This window comes from Melospiza melodia, chromosome 4 (genome assembly GCF_035770615.1).
Source record: "Melospiza melodia melodia isolate bMelMel2 chromosome 4, bMelMel2.pri, whole genome shotgun sequence".
NCBI classification, from domain to species: domain Eukaryota; kingdom Metazoa; phylum Chordata; class Aves; order Passeriformes; family Passerellidae; genus Melospiza; species Melospiza melodia.
This window is the reverse complement of record NC_086197.1, coordinates 11,953,949-11,971,406: the sequence shown is the minus strand read 5'-3', so window position 1 is coordinate 11,971,406 and position 17,458 is coordinate 11,953,949. Positions and strand designations below refer to the sequence as shown.

Sequence of the window (17,458 nt, the reverse complement as noted above, 5' to 3'; positions counted from 1 at the left end):
ATGTGACGGTCCACATGTACTCCATGTCAGTTTTTATTCTCCTTGTTTATCTCGGGTTATTTATCATCTCCCTGAGAGAAGACTTCAGCCCCTCATACAATGTCTGCAGCTGATCTATGAGAGTAGGGACAGCCCCCTGTCTAACCCCAGGGAATCATAAATATCCTGAGCTGGAAGGGACCAACCAACAAGGGTCATCAGGGCCAGTCCCTGACAGCAGCCTTGCTTCTGGACTTTGCCACAGAAAAGATCTACCCTGCTATTTTCATGAGGAAATTGATTTGAAGAAGAATCACAGAGTCACAGAATGTTCTGAGTTGGAAGGGACCCACAGGGATCACTGAGTCCAACTCCTGCACAGGGAACCCCAGGAACCCCATTGTGCCTGAGGCCATTGTCCAAACACATTTTGAGCCCTGTCAGGCTGTGCTGTGCCCACTGCCCTGGGGAGCTGTTCCAGTGCCCAGCCACCCTCTGTGGGTAAAGCCTTTTCCTGATACCCAACCTAAACCTGCCCTGGCACAGCTTCAGGCTGTGAAAATGCATATTATATGATTGACTTTTTGGAAATATTAAAACACAATACTATATGTGTTATGTTGGAAAGTTATGCTGTATTAATCCTTTTTTTGTAGTGCTGTAGTGTGGTAGAAGATAGTTTTAGGCTACAGAAACGGTGTGATGTAAGATACTTTTTCTAACTAGCTCAAGGAGAGATAACAGCCACAAGACACAAAAAAACCCAAGAGAAGAATTATTGCCTCCTTATCAGGAAGAACCAGACTTTGAGGGACCAAGACAATTGATTTACAAGATGAGGGAGGAAGTTGACAATAACCAGAGAACACCCTTTGTTTGAAAAGAATATTTTGCATCATGTATGAGATATACGAATATGCAACAGGCTATTGCTTTTAACAGTTAATCCTTTGTTAGCAAGGTGTGTTTCTATGGCAGAGTGCCAGACACCCAGACATCCATAATTCTTGGCTTTTATTGTCCTTTATTGTCCTACCTTTGATTGTCCAAATTCTCATTTTTATGACTATTTTTATAACTCTTTTATTACTATTAAACTTTTCAAATTTTAACACAAGTGATTGGTGTTTTTCACAAGGCCATTCCCTTGGGTCTTGTTGCTGGTCACCAAAAAGAGATAAATGCCTGCTCCTCCTCTTCCCCTCACAAAGAAGCTGCAAATTATGATAAGGAAGAACCTCGTGGTTTCATAAATAAGCCTTTTTTTGACAAAAAAAGTCCGTGTCTCTTAAACAAAGTCTTATGCAAAAAGAACCCTGGCTTATTGCTGAGTGTGAAAAATGCATATTTTATGATTAGCTTTATCTCAAATATTAATTTTAATATTATATGTGTAGGTTAGAGAGTTATGCTGTATTAATTCTCTTAAGTAGTGCATTAAATATAGATTTAGGTTATAACATAATGTTAAAATAGAAACTATGCTATGTAAGATTTTTTTTTTTTAAGGAGAGAACTCCCACCAAGATAGCAGCCACAGGACACCTAAATCTTTCGGAGAAAAAGAATTTAATTCTCCATTATCAGAAGAAACAAACTCGTATTGTCCTAAATCCTAATTGTCCAACTTATTATTACTGTAACTATATTACTATTTTTATAACCATTTTATTACTATTAAACTTTCAAAATTTTAAAAACAAGTGATTGGCATTTTTCACACTGAGCAAATTGGTTTTTTCTCCAGCACACTTAATAAATTAGGAAATCGTTTGCATAAATGGCAACCCTTAGGTACTACTGGGAATGCATGAGGAGGATGAGGAGGCTAAAAGGCACTGGGATGACCTAAAGAACACATTCAATTCAGCCAGAATTTGTGCCAGTAACGTCTTGTGGCCGCTCAGAATGCCAAACAACTTTCAAAGGAAAAGGAGCATTTTGCACAGCGTGTTTTGCTGGTGTGGATAAAGGTTGATTTTATTTTGCCCTTTGCAAATCGCTGCCCTCACAAGCACAGGCCCAGTACTCCGCCATGGGCCCTCCGGCCACTCCGGAACTACAACTCCCAGACGCGCCTGCGCGGAACCGCTGCCGCCCATGTCGCGAGCGCTGATTGGCGCAGGCCGCCGGTCCCGTATAAAAGCCTGTCTGTGATTGGAGGAGCCCGCGGGGGCGGGGCGTCGCGCCGTTTTAAGCGGCGGCGGGGCCGGTGCAGCCGTTGCTCGGCCGTTGGGGCTGTGAGGAGGCGGAGCGGGACTCCCATCTGGGGACCTCTATCCCGGGGCTTTTCCAGCGGGGCTCCCGCCGGGCACCCCCTTTTCACCAGCCTACCGGGGTGCCCGAAGCCCCTTTCCCCCACCCATGGACAGCCCGGCTCTCCGCAGGGCCGCGATGAGCGCAGCGGAGCGCGCTGCGGGGAGCTCGCGCTGCCCAAGGTAGTGAGGGTGGGGCGGCGGCTGCTGCTGCTGCTGCGACGCCCGGAGCCCTTTCCTCGCTGGCTCCCGGAGCCTTTTCCTTACTTTCTGGTAGATTAGTTTGCCCTAGCGCGCCTCTAGGTGTGCTCCTGCGCCTGCTGTGCTTCCTTCTTCTGTCTTTTACTTTCTGCTGCTCTTCAGCAGTAAAATGCTCACCTTGTGCCTGGGTTGCCTCTTTCTCTAAGTGTATTGGTTAAGGAGTTTCTGGTCCTTCAGCAACTTTCTGCCCTTAATACTTACACTTTGGCGTATTTGATGCTTTCCTACAGTGCTCAGAGTTTTCATGCGTGTGCGCTGGGGTTCTGAACCAAGCAGCTTTGGTGAGTGGCCCCATAAAGGTCACCATTGCCAAATAATTTTTTCATCAAAACTCCTGATTCTACACAACCACATTCTGACTAAGCAGCACTTTGGTCAAGAAGCTTCTGTTAGTCATAGTATCGTTTAAAAAAAAAAAGTTTGTAGTATCAATATAAATAATGAAAAGAGTACTAAGGTTTTTTTTTTCTAACTCTGCAGCTCTATTTTCGAAATTGCTTCCGATTTGAACAGATTAAATGTTTCGATGTGCTAAATTTTGTTTTGAGGAAAAAATATAGTATGTAATTATACATATCCTTGATTTGATTTATATAGCTTTGATTTGCTTTCTATGTAGCACTTCAACATAATATTCAAGAACTTGGGAGCCTCTATTTCAGTGTTGAGGGTGGGCAAGCTATGTGGATAAGAGCATCAAGTATACCAGAAAGGAAAGCAAATAGATTCCTACACCCTAAGTTATAATGGCTGGTGCATTAGCTAGCCTGAATTATCATCTTCATTCAGTGGGCTATGTGGAAAGTGTTTTTCTGTTTGGGTGTCTGATAGAGACTGGCACAGATTGTTTTCCTGTTTTTTTCACAGTGGCTGCTGCTTCTAATTGAACAGCAATGGACTATTTATCCTCTGAGTTCTTTCCTTGTATTATTTTTCTCCTCTTTGCAGATAATGTACAAGGCTTTGCTTCCATAGTATCTTTTTTTATCTTTTCTATGGGTTGGGCACTCCTCCACAGTACAATAAACCTGCAAGCTGCTCTTTATCAAAGTACTTGCTTCTCCTAAATGCCATGACCTGCTAATACCCAGAGAACAGTGGAGCTAATCTGTGTATAAACTTGAAATACTTTTAGCTACTTTAGAAAGTGTTTTCATTTCCCTGTCTGAGGCTTGCATGTCATCAGAGACCTGTTTCCCTGCAGGGTGCCCACCCCCCGTGCCTCCTCCAGATCTGCTGAGTCCCGGTGTCCCAGTCTGGAGGATTTCCCTCCCCTGCCACCCATCGGGGAGCGCCTGGCCCATCTGAACCCCTCCCACGAGCTGCTGGATTATTACCGCAGGAAGATTGCTGACTTCGACGAGGAGCACGAGGAGTTGGTGAAAAGGCTGGAGAAATACAAGCAAACCTATGATGAACAGGTTGGGAAATGAGTTTTGGAACAATTATGGATTACATGCACGAGATTAGTGTTTTTATTCAGGTGAAAATTCAGCATAGAAGTCTTGGGATTTATCAGCGTGGTGGATTTTATGATCTAGCTCTCTGTCCTCTGTCAAATCAAACAGAAAAATGCCTGTAGGATGTTCTTCAAAAGTTATTATGGCTTGGTTATGTCTTCACAGTGGCAATTTTGCCTTTTTTTTTTATTAAGGCCTGACTTTAGATGCTCATTTCCCATGTTGTCCAGCTTCTTTCCCGTCCTTCTTGTAGTGAAGGAATGCTCTTTTGTCCAAATTTAATAGGCTTTGACTTATGGCTGTAACTTGTATTTACTGCAGTGGCATTCATAAGCTGTTAAGTAGAAATTTTAAAAATTGCTTTTTAAGAGGAAGAAATCTTAAAGAACACCTGCAAGATATGCAGTGTCCTGATACAGGCTGTAGCATGCATCAGCCTAGCAGTCATCTTTGTAATTGTGGATGGTTTTTTGGGAATAAAACTGACTGCTGAGGTGATTGAGGTGCCTCCTCAAGCACTGGCCATGCTTGAAGCAGCCTGAAAGCCCTTGGGGGTGTACTGTACATCTCACTGTCATGTGGGAAAAAGAGGGGCAGGTTGCAAAATAATGATTTTTTTTTCATACAGGAGTGTTGGCAGATTCCTATGCAGGTGGAAAAAAATGAAACATAATAAGTAGCTGGATTCCTCGCTGCTAAATCATACATTATTTTAGTGTTTGTACTTCAGTGATGTATTTCAAAAATAAATGCTGTTGGAGGCTTTGCTAGGCTTTTGTTCATGTCAGACTCCCCATACCTGCTCTGACCACCAGTGTGGAAATGCAGCCGCTAGAAACTGCGCTGTTGTGTAGTGACAGTGATTCTCAGGGCTCTGAACTCTCAGCTGAAACATTTTAAAATATTTTTTCCCAATTTTTCCAATACTGCCCTCATCTGGTCAAATATTACAGCACAATAAAATAATTCCTGAGCTGGCTGTTCTCTCCCAGCTCCAGACTCAGAGCACGAGCAGTTTGAAGTTTGTAAATGTTGCCCAGTGCTCTGTTCCATTTCAAGTCCCTTGTTGTCTGCACTCAGCACCAGCTGCAGTGGGAAGTGCGGCACTTGGAGGAGGAGATTGCAGAGCTGCAGAAGGCTTTGAGTGACATGCAGGTGTATCTGTTCCAGGAGAAGGAGCAGGTCCTTCGCCTCTACGCGGAGAACGACCGCCTCAAACTCAGGTGGGCTGGCACCAGGATGGTTTCTGAAAAATCCCTTCACCTTCAGGGTTTTTCTCCTGACAAGCCTCAGAAAAGATATGTAAACAATATTATCTGATTGCTTGGAATGTGGTTTATTGCATTTGTTAGTCTTCTAGTCTGACAAAGTTCCTCACAGAGGAGCACCATTTATCACTGGTCAGGGGTTTGTGTACAAGTTAGGAATTAGACAGAACTGCTAGGGATGTGCTTTGAGCTGTTTTATTTTTCAGCCATTGTCATAATCATGTAATGGGACTGAAAATTACATTTATTTTTCAGTCCCATTACATGATTATGACAATGGGAAGATGCCATCAGCTCACATCTCAGGCAGCAGACTAAGAACTTAATGTTGCAAGTTACTTTATAGATTTTTTGACCAATCTCACAAAGCAAGAGCATGTTGACAGTAGTTCCATCCAACCACTATAAGCACATGTACCTTTAGTTAAACCAATGCTTGCTTATTTCAAATACAATACTTGTTTGTAAGCCTTAAAGCACAATGCACAGAGCTCTATTATTAAGCTTAAAACTTCCTTATATCTTGTTAGATAAACTTTTCTGTAGCTTAAAGAATGATTCCAAACAAGCTTTAATACACAGACCGTTGTTCTATTTGTCCTTACTTTTCTACATTTTACATAATTTTTCTGCTGAGCTCTCTCACGGCTACTGCTTAGCTCTAATCACAGTTCTGCTGTCTCTGAGGCCTGCCTTTTGGAGCTTTCCCAAAACCCTCTGATTTTATAGATTCCCACGTGGTCTGGATGTTGCTTACCAACAGGTCCATCTTTGATTGTTTCCATGTGAATTGTTTTTACTTAATGACCATTCCCAGTCCAGCTGTGTAGGACTCTATGGTTGGTCATGGGTTTTTATTATTCATTCTTGTCAAGCCTTCTGATGTATCTTTCCTGTTTCTGTAGTGTAGTTTTAATGTATGAGGATGGTGAGCCCCTGGAACAGGCTGCCAAGAGAAGCTGTGCCTGCCCCATCCCCTGGCAGTGTTCAAGGCCAGGTTGGATGGGTCTCTGAGAAACCTGGTTTAGTGGAAGGTTCCCAGCCTGTGGCAAGGGCATTGAAACTAGATTCTCTAAGGTTCCTTCCAACCCAAACCATTCTATGAAATCACAGTGGGATTAATGAGAAATAAACCCAGATCTTAAAATACCTTTCCCCCACACTTCTCTTCTCCCAGCTCAACTTGACTCATGAATTTTCTACCTCCTCCTCCTGAGGAGCACAGAGAGGGAGGGAATGGGGGTTGTGGTCAATTCATTGCATGTTGTCTCTGCTACTTCCTCCTCACTCTTTCTGTGCTCCAGCATGAGTTTTTCCATGCAAGATATAAGAACTTAAGTCAAAATATGTGTTGGTGTGCTTTGACACTTCTCAGGAGTGTGATAAAAAGTCTGATACAGCCCTTAATGTAGTTTGCTTTAAAAACAATGGACACCTACAATCTGAGAGAATTTTAGGCAGCTCATAACTCTTAATGCAGATTCTTTTCACCACGTGCTATTGTAGCAGCCTGCATAGCATTGTCATACTTGAAAAGAGAAATGCCCCCCAATCTCAGCAAAATTGGTAGTGTTCTGGTATTGGCAACATCAGGAATGTCTTTGGGAGTTTATTTTAAAGCAGTATTCTCAGGAACTGCAACAGGTTGGAAAACTTGCAAGCATCAACAGGTAAAGTAAAAGGACAGTGTGTCACAATATTGTGATGTATTTAAAAAAATCTGCTTCTATTTATATATTTTCTAATGTCTATTTTCCTATTTTCACTTTGTATTCCAGGGAATTGGAGGACAGGAAAAAAATCCAACAACTCCTCGCTATACTGGGAGCAGATGAAGGAGAAATTACATATTTTCATAAGGAGCCTCCACATAAGGCAAGTTCCATTTTTCTGTAGATCTCCTCTTTGGATTTTAACATGAGTATCTGTATCCCAGTGTCTGACCACAGACCAGATCTGTCCCACAAATCCAAGGCTGCTAAATGAGCCCAAAGCAAGAGGGGTCTGTGGCAACATCAGGTTGCAACAGCAGGTATGGGGAGTCTGACATCAACAAGAGCTGTAGTATAAAGGTAAGTAAGAGCAAGCACACTGAAAGTAGATCCTGTTAGCCTCAGCCTCCTCCTGCCTTCAAAACATACCTCCAGCTCAGCCTCTGAAATGTCAGATGGGAGTCTGAAGTCATCTGGCAAATGGTTGTCAAGAAGATGGCAAGAACACCACAAAAAGGAAAACAAAAAGTGCAGAAAATGGCCAGGCCCAGTGTATGAAGCTCACTATCTCAGAGTCCCTGTCTCTTAGAGCTTCAGTAAGCAATGTGTCAAGGTTGCTGCAGCAGTTTCCTGGGCTGAGGATTGCTGAAGAACCATCCCCTCTAGACAACATTGTGTTGCATGTTTCAGAAGTGATGTTGAATTGTTTAAATGGCAGCACATATGATGTGCAATGCAGCTGAACCTAATCAGGAAAGTCATGAATGATTTGGATGTACAGAGATAATGATGGGAATATAGGATTTCTTTTGGAATAAGGTGCAGAAAAAGGCTGAAATATGCTGCATTGTTCATGGTTGCTCTGCACTGCTCAAGCTCTTCAAAAATCTTGCCAAAGCTTTAAAATTTCTGGTCTAGGGTAGCTCTAAAATTAAGCCTATTATGTAATATCAACCTAAAGATAAGCATTGGGGTTATAACCTGCTCTTTCATGGCCTCCTTTTTTTTTAGGTGGGTTTCAGTTCAACACTTGAGTTTCAGTATTTTTGTCACTTAGCTTCTATCTCAGGCTTGTTCAGTATCTTGAGTGGATGTGCTGATAAATGAAGCTTTATGTTTCTCTGTCTTTCTGAGACAAGAAAGAGTATAAAAGAAGGAAATAACATTATGTTCACCTTCCTCTTCTCTCTGTTTCCAAAATGCTCTTTTTCCTGCTGGCGGTGCTGATTTTCATCCTAATTAAGCCATCAAAGGCAGAATTACTTTGCACTTTTCTGGTGAAAAATAGAGGCAGTAATGGCAAAACTTATCCATGACAAAGGAAACTTTTCAACATGGGCATTACACTTGTGAAATGTAATGCCTTCCTTGTCTTGTGGTAGAAGTCAGGTAATGCTGTTCTTTTGGATATGTCATTTTAACTTTTTAAGGTTTGCTCTTGACCATTGCACCTTTGAAGTAGATACTCAGTGCATTTGTCTTGTTTCTGTAGGTTACTGTGCTGCAAAGGCCACCAGAGACCCATGAACAAGATGATGTTTCTAGCACAGGTACCACACCAAGCTGAGTAACAGCAGCTCAGCTCTTGCTGTTTTTGTCTGTCTTCTGTATGCCAAAATAATGAGCTACAGGAAATATGTGAATGCTTTGGTAAATCTCCATTAAGTTCCCTAAATGTGTCTGTACATATCCATGGAGTACTCCTGGCTTCCCTTCATCATCCTTTAAAACAGCATTAGCTTTCATGTCCCTGATGTTCTCAGCTAAGGAGGAGGCTGTGTTACATAATTATTTAATCAAATTGACTCAAGTTAGCCAACAAGCTCAAAACTCATTCAAGCCTTGATGTTTGTGCAGCTGTGGCATCTGCCTATTCATCATTTATTTTAAGAAAACATGTCAAGTTTTCTTTCTATATATGCCAACAAAATTAGGAGGGTGCCTAAATACTGCAGTGTGATAGAGGGGATAAAGGTGTGTGATCCCCAGAAGTTCTAGAATTCTTTCAGCTAACCCTCATAGAAGTAGTGACTGTAGCAGTGGAAGTCTTTCTGCTGCTCCTGTAGGCCACCAGAACACAAATATGTCATGCTTGGCAAGGTACTGCAAGTACATTGGAAAATCCTTTCCTACTTCAGTTAAATTTCTTCAATAGGTACAGAGAAGAGCACTTCAAAAGCAGCGGCAAAAGTAGAGAAATTAAGAAGCTCTGAGAGAGATCAAAAAGATGATGACACACTTCTACTACAGGTAAAAACTTTTGCTAACTGATGGACATAATTGCTGGGTTGCAGAAAATTATGATAAAAATATTCTATCTGCTTAAGATGTAGATGTACAAGTTGTGTAAATCCCTGCATCTTACTATGGATCCACACTTTGTCAGTTTACTTAGCTGTTCCTTTGCTGTGAATGTGAATTTAAGAACTGATTCTGGAAGCTTTATGCAAGCAGATGTTCCAGTAATATCAATTGAAATATGTTGTCCTTAAGTGCAGAATGTGCAATTGATGTTATCTCCCATAGTTTGACAGCAGATATGAATTTACATTAAACCCACTGAAGATGTGCAGGGTTGGGTGTTTTGTGGAAGCTTGACAAAAGCAATGTGTTTGAGGCACAGCAGCCCCACAAAGTGCACTGATACAATGAACTGTTCCCTTTTCTAGACTTCCATAGAAGTTTAGGTATAGGTAGCATGACACAATGAAAGATAAAAATGTGCAGAATCATGAACTGGGGAAGATGCCAGAAGCTGTATGTGAAGTATGAGGAAGGATGAATCAAACAAATAATGGATGAACTTGTTCAGCAGATATTGATGGTGGCTGATTTTTTTATTATTAATATTATTCAAGCAAAGGTACAGATGACTCTGCATATTCCACAGGATTTGTTAGATGTGTGCAATTTAAATCTCAAGAGTATAAAAATATTAATAATTGAATGTTGCTCCTTATGGTATGCCTCTCTTGCCTGCAGCAAGTTGTTTGAAATACTTAGCATTAAAACAAAACATGGAGAAATTAGAACTGCCAGAGGTGTTATCAGGTACAGTTTTTGATCTAAATCTTGGAATTTAACAGGAGCAGAGCTGGTGTGAGGCCTTGCTCTGTGATGGCTTTGTTTGCTTGTGCAGGTGAAGGCCCTGCAGGCTCAGATAGAAGAACAGACACGACTGACCAAGGAACAGGTTGAGTCCCTGCTCGAGGACAGGCGGATTCAGATGGAGGAAGCTGAGGTCCGGCACCAGAAGGACCAGGACAAGATCAAAGCTATAACAGAAAAGTGAGTGAGAGCATGGCCATGATGTAGTTAATGAGATGAGAGGGAGCAATAGAAATGTTATGACTTTCAGTGTGTTGCTTTCTGCAGCAGCCATCTAGTAGTGTGTGTGGAAGATGAGTGGAATAATGTGCTTATTAAAAATCTTCTCTCACATTGGAAGAAGAGCACTTATTTCATTAGATGAGAAGAGTTAAGCTCACATTTAGACCATGTGTCTTCTCCTGTGCTTCTTCCAACTTGCAGTGATGACTGGTGAAATTAAGGTAGGCACTAGGAATGATGGTAACTCCACTGGGATCCCTTTTTGCAGGCTCCATAAGACCCAAAATCTCTTGTATGAGAGTACCCGGGACTTTCTCCAGCTCAAGTTTGATGCCAGAGCCAATGAGAAAGCATGGATGGCAGAGAAGGACAGTCTGTTGAGGAAACTTGGCAAAGATCTGGATCAACTTGCTTTCAGCACAGAGTCAGGACAAAAGAAGCAGGCAGAGCTGAAGAAGATGCTTCAAGGAAGTGATGGAGCTTCAAAATGCCACAGCAAAGAAATAAAGGTAATTTTTTTTTGTCTTTGGTAGAGCACTCTTTAACAGTTTTTGACTAGAAAATTGCAAACACCTTGACTTTGACACAATACACAGTCACTAACACCACTTCCAAAGTTGTACTGGATTGCCTTAAGTTACATTGTTGTTAGCAGTAATCTAAATAAAAATCCCCTCCTGCTTCAAAATCAGCATCATCTTCAAATTTCAGATAAAATGCACAGTTAGGATTTATGGTAGCGTGTCACTGTCAGTTTCTTTCTTGCTCAGAAAAAAACCCAAATTCTGTAAGCTGTGTGGTAAGTGGGGCCAACAGTTTTCAACCTGCTGACTGCATGTGCTCTCTGTTCCTGTAAGTGCTCTGAGCTAATGGTCTTAGAATTAATGCAATGTCTGGGTTTTCCTTGATGCTGTCAGGGGAGAATGAGCCCTCTCAATTGATGTCTTCTAGCTCTTCTCTAGCAATCTGAATTTTTCTTCCTCTTCCACTACACTTCCAGCGAGAAGCTGGGAGATGAGAATAAGGAATTGGAAAGTAAACAGGCAATAGGGAATTGTTGCCATCTAGCCCTGAATGCAGATGCCTCTGAAATGTAGTGCTGGGCAAGCAGCTGTGAAAGGGGAGTTATAGCATTAATTACAAAACTGGTAACTTATTCAAAGATTTTGGTAATGGGACTGAAGTTAGAATATTGTCCTCACATACTTGCGAGCTCTAGTTCCAGTTAATTTTTATTTTCCTGCCATATTAGCAGTAATATCACACTTGCTTGTACAGGGCAGGGGAAGTTTTGTGAGCAGTCTTGAATTAGTTTTTTTTTTCTTCCTATGTGCTAGTTACTGCAAGACAAGCTGGTGCAGGAGAAACACCTGTCACACATGTACAGGGAGCAGTGTGTCTCCCTGGAAGGGGAGGTGGCTAGGATGCGTGAGGAGAGAGATGCTGGCAAAGAACTCTTTCAGGTAATTAGTGTGTAATCATCTCCTGGCTGTGGGATGATCTTGCAGCATTTATTCTGGATGGCCTATGGAGTTCTCCTCTCCTCAGGAACGCTCAGAGAAGATGGGCAAGCGCCTGAAACTGATGACTCAGCGGTGCGAAGCCTTGGAAAAACGTCGGAATCTGGAAGTAGAGGGCTTCAAGAATGACATCAGACAGCTTCAGCAGAAACTGAAAGATGTAGAGAAGAAGATTTATAAGGTAACAGCTAAGCCTTTCTGAGGCAGACTGTTGTGGGCTTATCCTGTAGAGATGTATTCTCAGTATTCTCAAGTTAAGGAAATAATTCATTTTCTAAGTGTGTCTTTAAATATCAGTGTCTGACAAACTTGCCTCCTCTGTATTTTACAAAACAAAAGAAATTCGTCTTTGTTTATCAAATAGGCATCAAGCTTACCAAGAACTGTCCTTTTTATACATTAACTGTGTATTTTTGTTTCTACTCTCAAAAGTTCATATGTGATACTTTTAGCTTACTTAGCTATCTCAAAATTGCAAGGCAGTGGTTTGATGCAGAAGTTTATCCTGCAAAGAAAATTAGTGTTATTTTCTTTGTGAGAGCCATAGTTTTTGGTTCTGTTCCATTAAGAGGTTGATCATTGTCTTAAGTATTTTGAATACTCTGTTTATTACTTTAGTATGCATTTGTGACTTTGCAAAAATCACTGCAGAAGCAGTGGCTGGAAGCTGTGTTGTCTGTAGTAGCTTCCAGGTGTGTAGATGAACATCAGAACAGCTTAGAGGGAAAAAGCACAGCCTTGTTGTTGCTTGGAGTTAAAGATGAGACTTTTATCTATAATGTGCTTGAGAGGATGATCTTGGCATAGCTTAGACTCTCCTGCAGGAGTCTGGCAGTGCTACAGATTCATTCTTTTCCTGCACTTTTGATGCACAGCTCAGTTTATGCAGATTAATGCATTTATTTTGATTAAAGGCTTGAATTTGAGTTTTTTTGTTTTTGTTTTGTTTTTTTTTTTGTTTTTTTGGGTTTTTTTGCAATGGCCTGTGGATTTTCTTCAAGGACTTAAAGCAGTACATGAATGAGGGGGAAAAAGTGTATATGATGCCTTTACTGGAGACTTGTATGTTTTATATCTGTGGCTGGGCTCTTCATTGTATTCTCCATTTCTTAACACTGTTAACCACAAGAGGGCAGGGGAACAAAGCACTTGCAAAAAGTCTCCAGAGTGATCATTCAATCCTTCTCGTTGCTTGAGGTCAAAATGACTAAAGATGACTACATTTCCTGATTTGCATATTAACATTTTGGCCTGAGAACTACATGATGACACAATAAGAAACCATAGGTGGGTCAAGAGACTAGAGGGATTTTAGAGCAGTTTCCCGTGCTGTGCCCTTGAAAGTGGCTGGGCTGGCATGCTCTGTCCTATTTCAGGGTGACAGGAAATGTCAGCCCTGGCCAGCTTGCCATCAGGAATTCTGATTATCCAGCAGCCTTTACTCAGCTCAGTACAGGCACTGCCAGTCAAGGCTTTGGACTTGAACTGCTCTTGAATCTTGTGCAGTTCCAGAGGGCAGCAGGTCAGCCACAGCAGTTAGAACACCTCTAGCTGAAATAGCAAAAGATAAAATGTCATCTTATCTCCTGAGGTACTGAGAACTAGATAGGAGTTCCTTGATAAATAGTTTAACTTGCCCCTTTTTGTGTCTCTCTAAAAAATACAGGAACTAGAAAGGAGTCAATAGGCTATGAGTCAACATGGTTATATTCTATTAAGGTTTTTTCCTTGCTAGTACTATAATACAAAAACAATGTTATGAAAGCTTTGTTCTTTATTTTTAATTCTGGAACACCTTTCTATTGGTGATGAGCTATTAACTTACACATCCCCTTTGCTGGCTACAAAGGGTCTCCTTTAGAGTTCTCTCCCTCATATATTTACCATGATACTCCATAAATTGTATTCTGTACAGCTTTTTTCTTAATCTGTTTTTCTTTTTGTTTTAGGTGGCTATGAATTTGGCACCAGACGACCAGGATCTTGCAATTCTGCGTGAGATCCGCCAAGGAAACAAACTGACACGTAAAATTCAAGGAGAACTTAAAGACTTAAAAACAAAAATCTACATCTTAGAGGATGAACTACGGCACTGCTGAAGCTGAATTATTAGCTGGCATCCTAATTTTAGGAATAGGACATTGCTAGACTTGAATAGTCATATGAAAGAACAGCTCCTGCTTGTTTGTTTCCTGGCATCCATCAACAGAAATTTGAAGAAATCTGCTTTTGAGCCATTCCTAATGTACCAGATTATATTGCTGTTTGAGCTGAGAGATGACACCTGATAAAACTGACTTTAAAAGTACATGATGACTGATACATCAGGAGTGTGTGTGTGTGACTATATCTTCATATCTGTGGTAGGGATCAGTGTATACTGTCCTTTGCCTTTATTTGGAGCATATTATAAATCACATACATGGTTAAAATGAAATTATTAATCCTGGCAGGATCTAGGTGAAGATCTGAATTTTGACTGACATTTTCCTATGTGAGAAGCAGGTTTTTAAATAGTTCCATGATTCCTGTTTTGGTGCTTAACACCTCAGGATGTAACTGTAAATTCTCATATAGAAAGTCTGTACTGAAATGTCTTACATTTGACTCCTGGACAGGATAACTATTTTAAAATGGCTCCTGTTTGCTTGGTTTTAACCTAATTGCAATAAATCTAACTGACTTAATATGATGGGAAAGGATAACCCATTATAGAGCTCTGCTGCAAGGATGAGCAACATTTACACAAGTTCTGAATGCTTGGTTGGGAGGTAGGTACTACACAACTGAAATTCATCTTCTCTTCCTCTTCCTCACAGTTTTAACATGCAAAGGAAGCCCATAATAAAGGGGACTTGGTATCTTCCTTAACCACCATATTATCTTTGTAGCTCTAAACAAGGTCATGGTTATGTGCAGAGAAATCATGACCAGCTTTTGCTACAGCAGTTGTTGCTACTGAACTGTAACAAACTGAAGTGGAAGAGCAGCTGCACAGTTGCTAGATGAGACCTGTAACTGTGTGTGGTGATTGTCTTCATACCAGGCATCACAATCCTAGAAAACAGATGAAATCATGACAAGGGTTTCAATATTATAATTGCAGGTATTCATGCTTTTGCTGCAGCATCCATAAATCTTGTCCACCTTGCAGCCTGAGAGCAGATCTCTAGTGGAGAAGGGATTTCAATACCTCTGTTTCCTACTTTACCTTTTTTTACCTTTTTTTCTGAAGTATACACCATATAAGCTACCAGCACTTCCTTCCCCTTTGAGCAGAGCTGAGTGTGTGAAAGCAGGCAATTTCTTTTAGGTGGAAGTGGCCATACAGATCCTCATTTAGTGTTTCATAGGTAGATAGGGAGAAGATGGATGTGAAGGTTTGGAGAAGGAAGAATTGTTTTCATAGCATCAGCTAAAGCAATGCAGGAGGGGAGATGCCCTTAAGACACCCATACCCACATCAGTTGTCTGAACCTTTTTGTGGCAAGCTTGCTATCCCTTATGGTCTTGTAGTGTGTCTTTTATTCTGTTTGTGTTCTTGAGGGCAATGATCACAGACTTCAGTGTCCTGACAGTCCCTGGGTGCTCAACTACACTGCAGCTTGCAAGGGACTGTTTTAAAGGATGTTGCACTGATCAGTTGAGCTGAAAATGCTGAACTCTTCAGAAACTGGTTCATGAACAACTCAGGTGCTGATGTGATGTGAACAGTTAAGGAAGGATATGTATTGCTATCCATCATTTAGTCTCACTCTCTCCTAGCTGGCTGGTGTTTTCATAGAAAAATCAAGCTAATTAAAGTGAGTTTGTATGTGAAATAACATCTTGCTGGTTTGGAGATCTCAATCCTATCACAAGGCCTAAATGGCTGCTTCTGAAAACTGCTACATAATGAAGCCTTAGCCACTCATTCAGCAGGACCCATCTACTTAAATTCAGCTGATGGGAACCCAGCAAAAAGGTCTCTTGAACCTATAGAATCCTGTTTATTTTCAACTCTTCCAAGCTGAAGAATTGCCTGTGAAATGACATTCTCCTCACTGGAAAGCCATGAAGTGTGTCTGGGTAAAGACTTCAAGCTCTGACATTCATGTTTGTAAGACTGGGAGGAAATACTGGGGGAAGAAGGATGTAAATGTTTAATTTCCTGGCTTCCTTACCAATATTCTTTAGACTTCAGAAAGACTGAACAGAATAAAATGACAATGTCCCTAATATATCTGCTAGTGTATCAAAATCCAAGTGCAGTTTGAACATGATTATTAATATGTCACCAGGCTATGAACACTTCCTGTGTGAGGGGGTGGGAGGGAAATTACAGTACTGTTATTCTGTAAATCCATTTTATTTGGAAGCTTGAATATTTTTCCAAGTTCAGGAAGTGCAAAGTATTGTACACACTCTTTCTGTGTGACATCACGTGGTCGTGTGAAATGTTGCCAAAACAAATGGGAACCTTCATGCCAAGAACTGCTTTAAAGAGCCAAGTGCTTCCTACCACTGACAGCTACCCCTTAAAATGTCAACAAAGCATTATTGGCATTTTCAAAGGGGTTTCCTGGGAGAAGTTCCACTATCTTAATTACTTTTTTTTTCCTGCAGTTTTTGGGTAGAAAGAAAAAAATAGCATTTACTTCCAAGATAGATTAGCTTTTTTGATAACTGAAGTTATCGTTTTAGTACAACTAATGCCAGATTATGAGTGTAGGAGGACAGAATCTGAAAGATTTGCAAAATGTCTGCTTCTAAGATTATGGAGAGTCTATAGTGCAGGATTAAAAGTTAGAACTGGACACATGTTCTTTTTGTGAGCCAAGATACTAAATATCTCTTGCATAACTGGGAGAAAAATGAGGAGCCGGGGAAACCTTATTGTGTAGCTTCAATTAAGTAAGGAAGGAGTGCCTACTTTTCAGAAGGAATGTTGAAATATTAGTTAAGGCACACAACCACAGATGATTCAGAGGAAGAGAAAAGGTTGTGCAAGAGCTCATTTTGTCTTGCATTAAGAAGATGGATTAATATGTGTCTCTTGAAGACAAAAAACCCTACCAAAGGCCTCACTATCCTAGCAGGGCAATGCTGAGCAACAACAAGTAGCCTGAACCTTAAATAAATTTAAAAAGGCATAAATTTTTAGTAGGGAGATAGTGCTTTCTTCTCCTTACTATAACAAACTAGGTATGGAAGTAACAAATTCTCCATCTCTATCTTCAAATCAAAAAATTACTTCACCTTTATTAACTTGTTTTAATAAGTTACTGGGTTTGACCCATTAGAAATTAATGAAATATAATGACATGACCTAACAGGAAATAATTTAGTGGCTCCTTCTGGCTTCAAACCTGTGATGTATTTATATGCAGTATTTGTTGGAGTTTTTTAGTTTTCATGCAGTTGCTTTAATTATAGGGACATGCTATGTCAGCTAACTCTGCACAGCAAGGTTATACAAGGTAAAACAAAACCAAAATAAAAATTTCTTGTGAATTTCCTATATCACAGTCTGCAGTAATTCCCAAGTGAATTGATGTTGTGACTGTACCTGGGCAGAGCAATAGTTCTCACAGGTGTTAAAATAAGTCTAAACAGTAATGTAGTATGTGCTTGTATGCAGTGGCTACAGTTAAATTGTTTATGTAAGTAGGATTATCACTTCAGAAACACATT

At 40.7% G+C, this 17,458-nt stretch overlaps 1 protein-coding gene across 4 annotated transcripts; it reads left to right on the top strand.

Annotated features, from left to right (window-relative positions):
- Positions 1-2,192: 2,192 nt before the first annotated feature.
- On the top strand, positions 2,193-15,606 carry CCDC77 (coiled-coil domain containing 77). 4 transcript variants are annotated; one of them, XM_063153903.1, is made up of 11 exons: positions 2,193-2,417; positions 3,700-3,916; positions 5,126-5,178; positions 7,002-7,098; positions 8,428-8,485; positions 9,091-9,185; positions 10,075-10,223; positions 10,534-10,774; positions 11,603-11,728; positions 11,814-11,966; positions 13,735-15,606. In XM_063153903.1, exons 1-11 carry the CDS (start codon positions 2,344-2,346, stop codon positions 13,882-13,884), a joined length of 1,413 nt encoding a protein of 470 aa, XP_063009973.1. In that variant the 5' UTR covers positions 2,193-2,343; the 3' UTR covers positions 13,885-15,606. The 4 variants fall into 4 exon arrangements, 3 of the variants coding, with proteins under 3 accessions (XP_063009973.1, XP_063009970.1, XP_063009971.1); XM_063153900.1 differs by having other exon boundaries at positions 5,036-5,178; XM_063153901.1 differs by lacking the exon at positions 2,193-2,417 and adding an exon at positions 3,428-3,448 and having other exon boundaries at positions 5,036-5,178.
- The last annotated feature ends 1,852 nt before the right edge of the window (positions 15,607-17,458 follow it).